Consider the following 17935-nt stretch of genomic DNA (forward strand, 5'->3'; position numbering starts at 1 on the left):
CATCTGTCGACTCTTGTAAAATAAATACGATATTCGGAAGTAAAATTTAAATTTTAAAACCGAAAAGTTATCACAAATATTTTCTTTTTGTTTAAATTACCGTATTTTAATTTTACGGCAATTAAATATTACGTCAAAATCTTTTATCACGTATTAAAAATTTAAATACGGATAAATTTTTATCTGGCAACGTCGGAAAAAATCATATGATTTTGTCAAAGATGGCGGCCACCAGTAGATCTTTCGCGATGGAAGAATCGAAAACTCTTAGAGATGTTTTAGATAATGCTCCTAAAGAATTAAATAGAGATTATCTTAAACGAATATATTTGTCTTTGCGCACTTCTAAACACGAAGAGTAAGTTTTGGCTGATAAAAAAAAAAAAAAAATATAAAAAAAAAAAAATATATATATATATAAAATTTTAAATGAAATTTATTTATATATTTTCAGGATAGTAGATAACGAAGCAATTGTCAGTTCTCTTATAATTATGGTACTGAACGATTCTACCAATTCTCTTGATCGATATTTAGCTATATCTATTCTACAAATTCTGTCTCCTCAACCGGATTTTTTGCAAATTATGCAGACTGGTAAATTATCACAGTTATTGTACTGTTTACCATTAATGGTGGTTCAGGTAAGAATATCGAATATTCTATATTATAATTTTTGGTAGAAGTGCATCTAGGTAGCCCCAATGGTGGTACTTCTAAGACTGTGGCGTTTAATTATTTAGCCCATGTGACTATGCCAGCTTCGAGTAGCCCACTTGACTGTTCCTGGAGGGCTTGATGTTATATAGTTTTGGGGGGGGGGTGTGGGAGCTCGCTGAGATGCGAGCGATAGCCAGCACCAAGGAGCACGTCTACGTGCGAAGCAGGTAGAATGGGCGGTAGACTGATGTGTTAAAAACTGACCTTCGCGCCGTAAGGCTACTTAAGTGTAATTTTACCTAATTTTTAAAATCTTTTCCTTGTTTCTGCTCTTTGTTTATGAAAGAATGGAATCAGCTGATTTTACAAAGTAATTTTATTATGTCTACTCTATTTTAAATAAACAAACATAATTATAGACTATTGTTGGGATGCCCCAACTTGCCGGTGTTTAGAAATAACTTGGCCTAAACTATAAAACACAACATTTATTTATAACAAATCTTCTGACTCCAATGTAAATAATTTTTGCGATACAACTTAGAAAGTATGGGTATGACTCTCTCTAGTCTGAAAGTGAGTGTTTCTTCCTTTGTGTCTTCTCCTTCTTGTCCTTCTACATGATTGCTCCGGCCTCTTTGCATCTTTTTGGGAAGTAGTTCATGACCACAACACTATTTTCAAGTAGCCAAAACTAACTCAAATTTAAAACTGTAAGAACAAATAAATTATAATTGCTTAAGAAAATGAGAATTACATGAGGACTAGTCATGTTCTCATTTCTGGCAGGGTGGGAAGTGGTGGAGAAACTTTAGATGGTAATCAATTATTTAGTTTACGGTAAAAAATTTGAATATATACTTATCTGATTTTCAAAGATAACCAAGTTACAGAGAAAAATCTTTATTTCAAATTATTCACAGTTTTAAGTCTAGTTCTACTTCTTCTTCTGGCATTATGGTCCTTGGAGGCCTTTAGCAGCAGTCCTTAGCCATAGCCTGCAGACTGAACGAGATAGAGAATCCTTCTCCATTTCATTCGGTCTATAGCTTGCCTCTGCCAATCTTTGATTTCGAGGTCTTGAAGATCTTCAGTGACCCCATCTATCCACTTTTCTCTGAGATGATCTCTTGGCCTCTTCTCTTTCTTCTCACAGTGGAGCCTTCATGAAGCTGTTGCCATTATAGGAAGCCTTATGACATGGCCTAGCCACTGTAATCTTCTGGCCTTAATCACTTGTGTGATCATGAGCTTGTTGTGGGTTGTCGTTCCTGATTTGTTCTTCTCCTCCATATTGGTTCTCCATTGACCATGATACCATTATCATCATAGTCTTTCACAGGTCAGAAGATTTCCTTAGTATTTTGTTTTCAAATCTCTATAGTTGTACTTCTTCCTGCTTTGTCATTGGCTATGTTTCACATCCATACAGAATTGCAGGTCTAATTAACTAGTTTTAAGTCTAGTTAAGCAGATTAAGTCCTCCTAGAATTTACTAGATCCACCTCTACTATAGTTCAGGGTGGCGAACCTATGGCATGCGCGCCCAAAGTGGCACGTAAGAGAATCATCTGGCACGTATCATATGTATCATATGATTTTTGTCTTTTTCAATCATCCTTTTTTCAATCAGATTTTTTACATTTATTCAAATTAAAGCATATCGGTTTAATTTCTTTAAATATCATTATTTGAAGTCCTAAGACTTTGGCACGCATTAACATCTTTAAAGCTAAGTATGCTTACAATATGGCACGCAGATTCAAAAAGGTTTGCCATCCCTGCTATAGTTGATCTAGTGATATCTTTTTAACATAATCTGTTTATAAATTAATAAATAGTGAACTGTGGTAGTTTGTACTAGTTAATGTGGAAATAGTAAACTGATATGAAATAAAGATTTTTTTTCTATAACTTTGTTATCTTTGTGAATTAAACAAATATATATTAACAATTTCTACTGTAAATTGAATTATTAATCACCCTGTAAAGTTTTATCCACCGCTTTTGAATCATGCTGTGTGCAGGGGTGATGGAAAAAATTAAGTTAAAAATTACATTTACATTAATAAATTTTCTTGTAACAAATGTAAACAAATCTTTGGCTTTTGAATCAATATCTTTGGTGTAAGCTTGAAACTGACCTTTAAATGAGACTGAAAACAGTTAATGTCTACCTATGGTTCCAAAATGGAGGCTCGTCTCTGATTCCAGGAAATAGAAGGGAAACAGTGGGGACGCACGTTCTAACCTAACCTAACCTATTCTAATAAATTACCATAATTATTACCTACAGAATTATTAGAATAGGTTAGGTTAGAATGTGCATCCCCGCTGTTTCCCTTCTTCTATTTGCTGGAATCAGAGACGAGCCGCCATTTCGGAATCATAGCTAACATTAACCCCGAAAACATTTGCATTTTAAACATTAGAAGTTTTACTGCTGAAAAAGCATGTCATCAATTGACATAATTGAAGTAATAATTTAATTTGAGTAACAAATACAGGGTGGGAAAGAAAGTCACTTAACACCCCTGTTACTGAATATAGAATGTAGCCAAATTTAATTCACTCACGTAAGGAACACATTAGACCAAGGGAGAAACAGATCGGTGCGTGTTACATGCACGGCCGCCATCTTAAATACAACTTCGAAACTGTAAATGGGAAGAGGATCAAACGTCACATCATTTAGCCTCAGAATTTCACAAGGAATTGATTGCGGAAAGATTTTATTGACCTACCTTGGATGGTTACGGAGTTATGCTTGTCACACGATGTGTTCAATGTACATTCATTGGGTGCATTCTGTAGCAGGGGTGTTAAGTAACTTTCTTTCTCACCCTGTATAATTACAATGTTCTAATTTTTAATTCTCAATAATGTATATATATTTTTTTATTTGTACAAGATGATAAAACAAGTTCTTGATGCAAATATGGAATAAAAAAAAAAATTAATATTTAATGTATCATTTTTATTACAAATTTAAATACCTTATGTAACTAATTTGTTATAATACGAAACTGTATTTTCAGACCAACAATGACCTTATAGTAAAAGAAATTTTGAAAAAATTGATAAAGTAAGTGATGTATTTTTGATAGAAATTGGAAAAATATTATGTAATTTTTTAATATATTTAGTGAATAATGTATTTATTTAAATATTTAATTATATTTGAAATGGAAGTTTGTATGCACTTTTCAAATGTACAGTTGTTGGTATTAATTTACTATACGAGAAATACTGTATTAATGTTATATACATAGCATTCTGAGACAAAACATTAGTTATTTCGATAGATATACCACCAAAGAAAAATAATGCTAGGGAAAATACCAATTAATGGATTATCTAAAATTATAAAGGATGAATACATTACAAGAAAAATAAAATTACCAGTGATCTATGCAATAGTTTTTTTCTGTGATAAATGGCTGTGAACATGGACTCTAAGAAAGAATGAAAGGAAAATGATCGATTCCTTCGAACTGTGGTGTTGGAGAGGATTATCGAGACTTGGACAAAAGACCAATTATTCAATAGTTGAAGGAATTAAGTCAGAACTTTCTCTAGAAGCCAAAATAATAAAACGAAAACTTTCTTACTTTGAACATATTATGCAGGTGAATGACTCTGTGAGATCCGTGATTTAATAGATTACAGTAGAGCGTCGATTATCCGACTCGACTGGGGACCGGGGTTGGTCGGATAACTGAAAAAACGGATAATCGAAAAGTATGAAAAATTACATTATTAGTATAGTATATTAGTATATCCCATGTAATTAGTATATTAGTATATCGCTATTAACCTACTTCGCTTTGAATTTTCATTGGTGTTAAGCCTAACAAAAGTTTTTTTAAAATAATAATCGTCGCTATTGTATCGTTAAAAATTATTTCTTTATTTTGCACAAAATAAATACAGTACTGTACTGTTTATTGAAAAATACAGAATAAAACAAAATATATATATATACAATCGGGTTACATATTTTGCATAAAGTAGGCCTATACATTAGAAAAAGAAGTCCAAAATTTTCTTTTCCTTCACAGTTGACCCTCGTTTTTTTGCCGCTAAATCTCGCACACGTTTTAAAAACAGCAATTGGATAGCGTCGTTAAATAAAATTAAGCCTCGTTTAAATACTGGCCTCCCTTTCATGGTCAGAGCCACTGTTGCCAGCTAAAACATGCAAAAATTTAACAAAAATAATAATAAAGTAGCCAAGACATAGCCAAATATTGTAGCGCCACATCACTAGCGGACATTTGAATTTGCCGACTAGAACGCGGTCGGTTAACCGTGTGTCGGTTGATCGGGGGTCAGATACTGTAATTAATTTAGAAATTTTATAAGTAAATATTTTATTTTTTCAAATGATTTCATACAAAAGTATGTAACATCCGTCGTTTTTGGAGAAAAGGGAAGTCAACTTCCTTTCCCACACCCCTTGTCTCCAAAGCTAGGCATCCATATGTCAGTTTACCCCCTTCGCATATTCCCCGAATATCCCTTGACGTACGGAAAATTCTACATTTTAATTGGTTAGGCATGTTTTAATATAGAGAACCATTTCCTGAGATCGAGGAGTTCGATACAAACCTCCAAAGGGAGAAGTCGTTTTCCACATAACTCGAGAAGAGTTGGACTGAGATCTTCAGAGAGAAAAGTTCGACTCCATACGGTTCTCCATAGAGTAGAGGCTTCGGTAGTTCTCCACATAGCAGTTATAAGAAACTTGACTGCATAAAAAGTTCTCTCAATACTATTTTAAATTGGTGCGCTAAATTAAGGAAGGATTAGAAGATATATAAAGTATTCGTTGCTGATCCAAAGACTACTAATTAAAGTAGTACGATTTAATATATGTAAACCTCTCTCTCTCTCTCTCTCTCTCACAAAATAGGATAGAATAGATTTGTCTTGTAACTCTTTAAGATTTGTTTTTGTTAAATTCTTGTTATTGTTTTAAATATGGTCTCATTCTTGTCTCGAATCTGAGCTAACGTCCTATCCACTTATTCACGTCCCTCCCACTCGAAATTGCTCTCAAACGTATATGAACGTGCCTAATGCTTTAACTAGGCTGGTGTCAGGAAAAACAAAACTTGCAGGGGTTCCTACGAATTTCTGCATCTTAAACTTAAGACTTAGGAAGCCATCCTACGACTCTGTGGCCCAGTCCACCCGACTGCGCTGCCGAATAAGTAGTAGAGGGGCTGACCCCGTCTCTCTACCCACGGCTGACCCTCACAACTCGATGGTGCAAACATTTTAAACTTTTTAGTTATATATTAAAGCCAAATGCTTGCTGGATTATATTAGTCTATATTACTACTACTAACTTAGTATTAAATGCTAAGTAATTTGGCAGATGTTAGATGCCATCTCTTGCTAAACTTTAATGATTATAATTAAATTAATATTTTAATAATTAATTTAGAAGCTTTTGAAAGAAAAGAATTGGCTCAAAGTGGAACTTGAACTTGCAACTCCCACTTACCGCACAGTCGTGTTGTCAGTTATGCTTCTCGGACCAATCCTCACTTCCAGAACTCGTTAGTTCGACAGGTGCCGTAAGCAACCGAGTATGGTTATAAACAAATTTAGTTGACTTATTCCTAAGTTATGCATAAATCTTTCGAGTCTTTTCCATTTCCAATATTAATAAAATAATATTTAAAGGATTAGAAGCATTAATTAATTAATTAATTAATTATATTCATTTCTTTATAGAATACATGCATATCTTTGCGTAATACATAATACGGAATGTTGTAGGTAATATTGTAAGTAAAAACTGATTCATTCAGATTTAAACTGAAATAATTCATAATTGTTATCTCAATACAGGCATGGATCCTTCTTATTTTGTTTTCTAAACACCACTATCAGTTGCTTTGCTCGAAAGGACCGAACGAATGCCGTTATTTGCACGGAAAATCTCAATACATTGTAGATTTTACTGTCCTCCGTAGATAAAAGTCTGGTGGATTTAGATCTAATGAGTGTGGGGTCACACATCTTTTGAAATAATGCAAAAATATGATTAGAAACGTGCACAGTGACTTTCCGTACATCCTGTATTTCCTCACAAAATTTGTTTTTTTTTAATTATCTTAATATTATGTAAGCTGCCGACATATGGGGGCAATTAGTTAATTGCACGTCAGGAAAAACCTAGGACCGATCGTATGTGGGTGGTGGCGGCAGAGGCAAAGATGACAAGTGTCTTACAATAACCGTTTATTTTAGTTTCAAAACAAACTTACAAAGTAGGCCTACAATACAAGATGCGATCTAGATCGTCTGCGGCAGAAGGCGCTCCGGATGACGGCGATCGGAGAATGCTGTCGGAGTCGTCGCGTTAAAGCCCCGGGGCAGTCGGGTAGGAGAGTCCGATGGGGTCGGTGACGGACGTCGGCGAAGGAGTAGGTGGCTGGTTGGAGTACCGTCCGTCCACTTCCGCGGTAGAAAGCTCCGTCGTCTCCCCTTCTGACCTTGATACGGGGGTTTTTATACGATTTTCCCCCGAATCTTCCCTCTTGATTGGTCTTAAGTCCCTTTTTCCTTTTTTCGATTGGTCAGTCTACTGTTTCTAAGCAAGACGAAAACCAAATTCGGCCGGGGACGGCGCCCGGGCGTTGACAGCTACTCACATAATTTACACAGTTTGCCCCCTCTCGCGGACATCGGGCTGAACCGATCCGCCAAACGTTCTGTGGCTGCCCCCCCCTTCGCGACGATCCCGGGCTCATATGGTCTACAGGTGACCTTGACCATCTGTCTCTCTTCTTTCTCCCCTTTTTTGTTTAATTGTTTACATCTCGACTCTTGTATACGAGCACCGCGACATTCCCTTCGTCGTTTATTACCGCGTTTGTTGTTTTAGAAGAAATGCTTTACAGATGTCCGGTTTATAGCCCGATGCGCGTTCTTGCTCCGATTGACTTTCCGAAATTTCCCGAGGTAGCGATCTTGTAAACAACCGAATTCTCGCGCCATTTTAGGATTTTCACAATTAATAAGGATTTAATATTTTCATTAAATTCTATAATATTAAGAATTTATATTCATTACCTGTTTACCCACCAGTGGTTTAGTGGATAAAACCACTGAACACTAGTACAGTTGAGCACTGATTATCCAAAACAATTCGGGACCAGGGTTGTTCGGATAACTGATTGTTTATGAAAAATATATTAAACACAAAACTGTACTGTATATATTTTGAATCACACGTCTTACAAATTCATACCTTATGTAAAGTAGGCTTATAGTTTCGGTTGGCAGGGAAGGAGAGAGTGCTGCAACATCACTCCGCTAGCGGAAATTTGATTTTGCCAATTGGAACGTTTTTGGTTAACCGATGTTTCAATGAACAGTATTCAGATAATCGATGCTCTACTGTAGTTGGTTGTGGGTTTGTACCTGGCCAAAGGGCTGGCCATGTGCAGTTACCAGGTTTTTTCATGTGTGTAACACCTAAGGAGGGGCCAGTTTTCCACAAAAAATCTTTCCAGGAGGCATCCTCCCTTGGAATATCCAAGTGTTGCATTACTATATTTCATTAATCCATATTATTGCTATTATTTATTGCATTTTGTTTTTAGGGGAATTGAAGATAATAAAATTATCAAGCAGAATCACTGGTGCGTTCTAACAGTACTTTCACAATTGCTTAATTCTGAAAACTTGACATCAGGTATACTTATCAGCTATAATTTTTAGTAAAGATAGAATTAAAATAATGAATTAAAAATTAATTGATTAAATATAGAAACAAAATATTATTTAAAGGATTATGGTACAATATACAGGATGTTATTAATAGGTGTTCAGTCACCCTCCGTAGAAAGAATTATAGACAAATCTTCACTAAATTTGGTATATATACTGTCCTGAGTATGCCATTTCGGTTTTACGGGAAAATATTTGACAGCTGTTATGGCAAAATTTGCACTGTTATCTCTTTAATATGCATGTTATATATGTTTTATAACAAATTTTGCATATAGAAGGAATTGCAAAACATTTGTTACATACAATTCTTCAACATGTCATCACGAACAGTCATGGTACAACTTTGTTATCATGCATTACTTGTTAAATTCTTCTATCAATGAAACAGCAATGTCAGCTTGGTATTAAAAGATTTATGGAGGACGGGTCCTCTGACTATTAGGGAAATGACTTTGCATTTTGAGAAAAACTTTTACTGTGAAATCAGTATGGGGTCACAAACCAATTGGACATCTGAAAACAGAAGTGTGAGACTCAGCACGGTTTACCTGACCTAATTTTTTAACCTTCTCGGTGTAATGAATCAGTGTCAACTTTCACACCTGGAAGTTAAGCATTCAGTAAGTTCTCAGTAGATAAAAGACGCTTTCTCGTGACCTTCCAACCTATTGTTGCAAAATTGTCAATTAACTATAGCAAGAGACAGACCTTCCGGGCAGGCGTCGCCTGTTCCCCGATAGTGCAGTCTTCATCCAGTTTCTTATACACATTGCCACTGGCTATTTCACTTTCTCGTTTACCATATCGAATTTTCCCGAACCCTTACGGAATTAGTGAGTGCCCCATCTTTGGATTATATTCACTGCCAAATCGACGTTAAACACCACTAAGCAGGACTATTTCTTCCCTTCATCACTGAGCTTTCCAACTCTGGTCAATGAGGTGTGATCAACCACAAAGAAGACCCACCATTTCGTCAGGTATTTATTACCATGCAAAATTTTATGTAAACTCTCTCTCTTCAACCATGAAAGTACCTTAGATAGTTCCCGCTTTAATGAGGACTGCATGTATTCTAATGTCATGTTTCAAATAAACGTTGTTTCTTTACCCTAATCTAATCTCTGTGTTAGTCACTTCCGGTGTGCTGTGTGTCTCATTCCATCCCGAATCCGATCGCTCAGTAACGCGACCGCTCACGTGACCTATTTCCAATAGTCTGCGGCTTCCGTGTCAACCTAGACACAGTGGTGTCAGTCCCGACAAGGCATCAAAGAGATGCCAACCCTCTGGTCACAGAAGATTTTGCTACTAAAGTAGTAGATCAAAGAATGGAAAATTCTCATGGGAACAGTACTGCAAGTGCAATATCACAGCAATTATATGCTTTGCATAACAGTGTGGAAACAGGAAACTTGTGCAGAAATCTTGCAGTTTTATCTGCACAAAATATCTCACAATCAAGAGTTGGATTCTGGTGATAATGGTAAGTGAAAAACATTTGTAGCTTGAACGATGATTGATGAAGTATGGCTCTGGAAAATTTGGTAAAGCAATGAGGTTCATTTTCATTTTCATGGTGATGCGAACACTCAGAAATGGTGTATTTGATATGATGAAAGTCTACATATTCTCCGAGAAATTCCATTACACTCAAGTCATTGGTTGAAATCATTTATCATTGCTTCATAGTTTTTTTTTTTTGAAGAAAAGTGCAGCCGGACACGTTCTGTTAATGCTGTAAGATACAGTGATATGATCCAAAACATTATAAAATTATTTCACTGTGTTTCTTAACCCCAAAATTCGTTAGAAAATGTGCATAATATGAACATTAAGGGACAGCAGAACCAAATTTTGCTCTAGTGATTGAATTTTAAAGTAAAATTTTTTTACAAAATTCAAACCTCATACTTGGGACAGTATGCGTATCAAATTTGGCTGAGATTTGTCCAATAATTTTTTTCTACAGAGACATTCAAACATCTACTTTTTAACTATTACCTTATACTTATCAATATATTTATTATAAGCTTTATAATCAAGTAATATTGTTCAAATATTGTTTGATTTAATGACTATTTTACTTGTTATTAACATTTACATTTTTTTTTCTTTATAAAACTCATCTCTGTCCTTAAAATTAAAGTTTTTTGCCATTTTATAATAAATAATAATATAAGTTTTTTTATAATAAAATCTCATAACAGATGGTGTCAAACACAATTTTAATTTTTAATAATATGGTAAATAATAGCGAGGTCGAGGCCGAAGTTTTAAGTGCGGAAACGTGTACGTTGGACGTTCGGCGCCGCTTTCCCGTAAACCTAGAAGTTTGACAATGGCATTTGGAAAGTCAGTGGAATCGCGCTCGGCGTTCCAAACGCCATTGTCGAACTTCTAGGCTTACGGGAAAGCGGCGCCGAACATCCGACGTACACGTTTTTGCGTTTAAAACTTTAGCCTCGACCTCGCTAATAAGTTATTTTTTAAATGAAATTATAACTGGAAACACAACTAATTGATGGAGTTTTTTTGGCGTTTCGGTGTTATTTTCAGAAAAATTGTTGGTGGTTTGCTTTTCGTTTAAATGTCGAAATATTCATGTATAATGTAACTTTGTTAAATTATAATAACTGGTTAAATACTAATTTTTGAATTTTTTCGAATGTAGATGATATTAAATCATTAACAGTTAATCTTCCAAAATGGTTACACGAAAGCTTTTCTTACGGAAGTTCAAAGTTTAGTTCGCATTCTAAAAAGTCTGATATAATAATTACCGAGTTGGACGGTTCTCATTGTCAAGAATTCTTTACGGTTTTAAATTGCGGTAAGTATTTCGTTAATGAATTGTTGTATAATTATAGAAAATTCTTTATTATTTTCAATATAATTTATAAAATTATGACAATTTAACTTTTACTGAATAATATACATATTATTTTTCTCTAAGACGTTTCGATTTTTATTGATTTTTATGTAGCGCAACATTATATGCCCGAACATTTTCTTAATATTCAAGTATTTTCTATGCTAAAACATTGGTTATTAGCAATTTGTGACGGTACTTCCGAAAATAAATATATAGCATCGTCTCTTAGTAATGTTTCTACGGAAATCACGGCATGCGTAAGAGAATATTGTTTGAGGATTGTAGAACAATGGCAACAAAGTGAGTAAAATGTCAGTGCTTTATATCAATCTGTAAACATATTCCTTTGTAATATAACGTACCTAATTAACGATTATTTTTCATTTTAGAACACACAAATTCTGATATTACGAGCTTTCAGGCAGCAGTAAGTTATAGATTTGTTAATTATACAATTGTTTTATTATTTTACTAATTTTTAACCTATATTAAAAATGGACAATATTTGATATAAAATTAATTTCAAAATGTATAAATAATAGCGAGGTTGAGGCCGACGTTTTCAACGTGAAAACGTGTACGTCGGACGTTCGGCGCCGCTTTCCCGTAAGTCTAGAAGTTTGACAATGGCATTTGGAAAGTCTGTGGAATCACGCTCGACGTTCCAAACGCCATTGTCAAACTTCTAGGCTTACGGGAAAGTGGCGCCGAACGTCCGACGTACACGTTTTTGCGTTGAAAACTTCGGCCTCAACCTCACTGTTATCATAGTATTTACACAGATTTTCATTAGATTTTCAAACTTATCCAAGAGCTTTACTTAAATATTATTTTAATTTTTAAATGCTTGATTTTAAATATTAAAAATACTAGTTCTACTTATAAGGCATTAAAGATACTCTTATTTAATTGCTATGATGCCATTTCATAAGTTACGCACGAATACAGTAGCATAGAATCAATATTAGGCGACCCGAATTAGAATGTGCAAACCAACTTTCACCCTTGTATAATATAGCCATCTAGCATCGTGGATAAAGAGTAAACTTTTAGATATTGTATATATTAGTGCATTTGTCCCATATAAATCATCATTCTGTACTTAATTGATTTTTTTTCTTCATTTATTTTTGAGGTATTTATGAAAGTAGGGTGTCTAAGTCTCTTCCCGGTTATGCTGCTGCAGAAGTATACGCTCGTAAACAAAATATCGCGTCTTTTAACTCCAGTAATAAGTTTAATAATGCAAAAACATTTGTGACCAATTAATAGATCTCCAGTTAATGAAATATTGAATACAAAGTTGGAACGAAAACAATACAAGATAAAAATTTAAACTTAATGGCAAATGATACAAAATTTGCACACCGTATGCACTAATTTGCACAACATCTAGATAAATGTGTTTTGCTCCACGAGTTCGGGTTCTTTTGTATCGACGCTATCTATATTCCGGCAGCGAATCATTTCTCGCAGTACAATGGCATTTGTTACAAATCAATTTTCATAGAAATATAATGCAAATCAAATTCCAAAATCGTATAAATAAAGATAAACCCAAATACCGGATTAATTAACCGAAAATAATCTGGCGATTACGTTTATATCCGGTTAATTTTAGCGACGATTAAAATTGATCTTTCTTATCCTTAATGCTAATTGGAGCAATTACAACTTTTTCTGTTGAAATAACAAATAAAAGTTTAGAAGTTTTATTAAATTTGAATAATTTTATTTAGTAAAATGTGTTACTGTCATTATATTTATCTTATTTATTTAAAATGGTATTGTGAATAATTTAAACTTTTTTTTTTATTGCAGTGTTTAACCGAAGCGATCAATATATTAGATATTCTATGTTTTATTAATCCGGATCTCGTGCATTTGGTGTTGCCTACGTTTAGACAGTCATACAATCGACTCTGCGGACAGATCGTTAGCAAAGCCAGTTCTCACGATATAGCCGCAATCGCTGCGGCGGTGCAGTTTTTCATTAATCACAGTACGTCACCTGCATAAATTAACCTTATGCAAAAATGATACGACACAACTTTTATTTAAGTCTTTATCTTTTTAAGGTTCGGCAGTGATGCAGAAACCAGATGATATTTATCCTTTACTATTTTGTGAAATATTGGGAAAATGTTATCAAGATAATTTGTCCGCTTTTGAAATCGTTAATCTTATAAAGAGGAATCTACCGCATCTCTGCTACCGTACTAGTGTTTTGGAGAAATATTTTCCGACCATATTTAAAGTTAGTATTACGTTTTACAATTTTAAACTGCGAAGTCGTTAGTAATTACTGTATTTTCTGACGTATAAGATGACTTTTCAACCCAGGAAAATCTTCTCAAAAGTCTTATATGCTGGGTGTCGTCTTATAGTGCGAGTATATCCCAAACTCTATATTTTAACTGTAAAAGTCGGGCGTATAAGACGCCCAGTCGTTATATATTTTATTAATTTGCTGTCGTAATATGCTTATTATGATTTCATATAACTTAGATAATAATGGTTGTAAACTATACAATTCATTGCACTGTAATCATCAGTCTTTAGACCTAAACGGATTTTTTTTATAATATGATATTGTTATATATATATAGGGTGATTCACTGGTGGCATTTGGTAGTTTTTCTCAAAAACTACTGAACACCAGCAGTGAATCGCTCTTTATAGTAAGTACAGTAGACCCCCTATAGCACGGTAGATAAGTTCCGTGTTATAGGGGGGGTCTACTGTAGTATTTGATATAGTTTAATATTTTGTTCAATGATGTCGACTGTAATATCGATTTTGAAGGATTTCTACTATACAAAACAAATACGAGAGTTACTAATGAATTGTTATCGTCAAGATTCTGTATACAGGCAATTGGGATTTTATTATGTAAGATGTTAAAATAATTTTTGAATATTAATTCTATATTAGTTTATTATACATTTTTTTAGGTGTTGGCTTGGAGTCCACATACCTTTTTAGATGACTTTGAAGTTTTATTGCCAGCTTTTATGTCTCCTCAAACATCAATAGAGGTAATATTTTAAAAATTTATTATAACAGAAATGTATCTTACGATGTGTCTTATAATAATATTTTATGTTCATATGCAGATATTTCATACATTGCTAGATTTGCCTTGTTTGACAGCATCACTTCTGATAAACCAGAGAGCTTCGATTTCTCAAGAATTAAACCGTCCAAGAAAAATGCTTGCCATCGATCCGGCTCTTGTCGAACAATTTTCTAATCCGTCGCTTCAGCCGATGTTTCATTTTGTTCTTAGACCCTGCAGCGGCGTCGGCGATACTTTTGAAAGGTATTCAAATTTCGTAAACTGGAAGAAAGAAACTTCGAAAGTCTCTTATCTGTTTATTTTTATTAACCAGAATTCATATATTTCATCAAACTATTGTATCGTTGACTAAGCATCCACAAGTGATTCAATGTGCGCAATCGTCAATTAGTTTACTTCAGTAAGTTTGTTTTTATTTTACAGTAGACCCCCCTATAACACGGTAGATAAGTTCCGTGTTGTACGAGTCACTTAAATACATGAACCAATCACAGCCCATGTGTCGGGCTGGGATTGGTTCATGTATTTAAGTGACTCGTACAACACGGATTCATATAACACGGAACTTATCTACCGTGTTATAGGGGGGTCTACTGTAATTACTTTTCATTACGGTAATTTCTTGACAAAATTATTGATAATTCTAGGGAATACTTTTCTATCTTTTTCCAATCTGCCGATTCCTACTTGGTTATCACGCTATTTTGTGCAATCATCGAAAGAATACCCATTATCTATCCCGTACACGATTATCCGGAACGTATTTACGAGTGAGTTTATTTCGAGTATATTTAAATACAACATTAGAACTTCTATATATTTTTAACTGCGTCTTTCAGAATCATTGCCAAGACAGTTTTGCAGATGTTCTCTCATTATCCGGAAATAATTATACACGGCCAAAAAGAACTAGTTGAATTTTTAAGTCACTTGAAAAATTTTACGATTGCTCCCGAACTTTTCATGAATTTAGTAAGCCTGCTAAATTTATATTGCTTAATATCTAAAAAAAAAATATTTAACGAGTCGATTCTCTATCTTTAGGTCTGGATCGTCGGCGAATACGCGTCTCTCACCTACAGCGAACTGTGCCGACCGGAAATCGTCACGTTTTATTACGAAAATTTAGAATCTACCGTGTACGAAATGATAAGCAGCATTCAAACGAATTTAACTTTCTTGAAACTCGTCAATATTTCTGTGGCGACTTTAGCCAAAGTATGATCAACTAATTATATTAATTAGTTATATTATGCAAATTAATTATTAATATCCAATACAGTTAGCATCGAGATGTCAAGATTTAGTGCCCAGAGCTATATTATGTCTAAGTAAGGCTTCGCAGGTGGTTCGTAACAAAAACGACAGAGCACAAAACATTGTTTCTAAGAGAATAAATGAATTACTAGCTATTTTAAAGACACCAAAGTAAGTGGTTTTATATTTAATTATAATAACCTAACCAGTTTTTTAAATATTAAGGGCTTATTACAGAATATAAATATGTAAATTAAGGTACAGCTACTTATCATAAATGTGCATAACTGATTAAATGTTTGGTTTAATAATTTTATCAATCCCTCAAAATTCTCAATCCATTGATCGTTACTGCTTAATACCAAGTGTATTGGGTAGTGTTGTTCATGGATGGATTAATCATAAAGGAAACAGAAAAAAGACTGGATTTATTGGACAAAACATCAGTTTCTTTAATTTTGATGTCTTCATAGTTATTTGAACCTTTTAATGTAATTTTTATGTATATTTTGTTATAGTATTATTATTAAACCCCAGCTAAACAGACTCCATTTTGGATGTAGCAGTATGTTGTTTAAAATTATTTCATTGTAAGTTTTTATTCTATACTAATTGTAAAATTTAGATATTAGCGAGGTCAGAGCCGAGGCCGAAGTTTTCAATGCGAAAACGTGTACGTCGGACGTTCATCACAGTCTTCCTGTAAGCGTAGAAGTTTGACAATGGCGTTTGGAACGTCGAGAGTGATTCCACTCATGTTCCAAAACTTCTACGCTTACAAGACTGTGCTGAATGTCCTGACGTACACATTGAAAACTTCGCTATTATAAACAAAAGTAGTTTTTTTAATCATATTCACTGGTGTGATAAGCCCTAAACTTTAAAGAACTGGTTAGCTTATCACAATTTAGTGTAGTAACTAAGGGATAAAAACAATGATGATATTAAAAGTAATATATGAAATTATTTATAAAGATATTTTTCTTTCTAGTGTTGCATCTATCATTTTAAGTCCATCGAAGGATATTTATAGCAGGAGGTATGAGTGAATATTAATATAAATCTAAGTATATTTGAAGTTTACTATTAAGAATTAAACAAGATAATTGTGGAAATATGCAAATGTATATATACATTTGCATATTTCCACAATTAATTTATAGTACAGTATTTCAAATATTTTTAATTATATAACTTCTTAAATCACTAATTTTAAAATACAGTAGAATTTGGTTAAGAAATATCTATGTAAGAAATTTAATTTCAAAAGTCCCAAAAGAGATTTGTAAATTTTATATGTATAAAATATTCTCAATTTAAGTAAACCGAAATCCTTGTCCACAACCAGAAAAATAGTGTACGTGTGCACAGAACATGATCAGCGTGAACTGTCCACAGCAATTTGTTTGTCGGCGAAATGTCCTTAAAAGCAAGCTACCGTATGCTTTACGAGTTCCATCAGATGTTCGGCAACCTTGGCATAAAACATTAAGGGTTCTGTGCCTATATACAGCATTAAATGTTCACAAATGTCAAAGATGGTATAAAAAATTTCGGGTGGGGAACACCAACCTTACTGATATGTCACAAGAAGGAAGACCTGTCTGCAAGCAGCTGTCAAGAACCCATTGCAAATGGTTGAAGAATTAGCCACAGAACTCCATTTGACCCCTTCAATCATTCGTCAGAATTTGTAGGACCTCGGTTGTGTGTCCGAACTGGGAAAATGGATACTAGAGCAGTAATAGCAGCGTGTGAATGTTTGCAGTTCTCCATCGTCCCATCACAGAAGAGAGCCATTTTCAGACAATGGCAACAGGAGACAAAAAGTGATCTTATACCACAACTAGAAATTCTCCCGTCAAGCGCGACGGACTATTTTTTATGAGAAAGTAGAGATTGAAGAATCGAGAAAAGCTTCAAGTCGAGCTTGATGCTGTTTCTGCAGTCCTTGATAAAGCCATTCTTTATTCGACGTTGCTCAAATCGAACTTCGTGGCCTTCGAGGGTCTCAGTTGTTATTCTTTTGGATCTAGAAGTTTACCTGACCAATTTTACTCTTACACTTTCCCCAGGTTGATTAACACTTTGCAAAAATGACATTACTTGTGATAGTCTCTTGAAAAAGAACTCAAGAGTAAAACTTCATAACCAAGTTCTACTGTATATACAGAAAATATTGAAACAAAATTACAATCCGTAAAACATTTCTTGTTTTCAGGTGGCACAGTGATCCAACAAGTCTACCTTTTATGCTACGAACAATAACAAATATGTTAAGCGAAGATTAAATATATTTAATCAAATCCGAA

General features: G+C 34.1%; 1 protein-coding gene across 1 annotated transcript; it reads left to right on the forward strand.

Moving 5' to 3' along the window:
- The first annotated feature begins 215 nt into the window (after nt 1-215).
- LOC136987162 (AP-5 complex subunit zeta-1-like) lies at nt 216-17935 on the forward strand. Its single transcript, XM_067284851.1, has 18 exons — nt 216-358; nt 455-644; nt 3699-3745; nt 8283-8374; nt 11087-11245; nt 11399-11587; nt 11677-11714; nt 13109-13289; nt 13366-13544; nt 14242-14325; nt 14404-14609; nt 14680-14766; nt 15014-15136; nt 15206-15338; nt 15411-15584; nt 15649-15794; nt 16615-16662; nt 17845-17935. Exons 1-18 carry the CDS (start codon nt 222-224, stop codon nt 17912-17914), a joined length of 2283 nt encoding a protein of 760 aa, XP_067140952.1. The 5' UTR covers nt 216-221; the 3' UTR covers nt 17915-17935.

This window comes from Centruroides vittatus, unplaced genomic scaffold (genome assembly GCF_030686945.1).
Source record: "Centruroides vittatus isolate TY-2023 unplaced genomic scaffold, ASM3068694v2 scaffold_1478, whole genome shotgun sequence".
NCBI lineage: Eukaryota > Metazoa > Arthropoda > Arachnida > Scorpiones > Buthidae > Centruroides > Centruroides vittatus.

Bases quoted from the DNA above. Each gene is read 5' to 3' on its own strand.
- LOC136987162 (XM_067284851.1), top strand. From the start codon at position 222: ATGGCGGCCACCAGTAGATCTTTCGCGATGGAAGAATCGAAAACTCTT. The intron at 8,375-11,086 runs GTATACTTATCA...TTTCGAATGTAG, and splicing joins TTCTGAAAACTTGACATCAG to ATGATATTAAATCATTAACA. The intron at 11,246-11,398 runs GTAAGTATTTCG...ATTTTTATGTAG, and splicing joins CTTTACGGTTTTAAATTGCG to CGCAACATTATATGCCCGAA.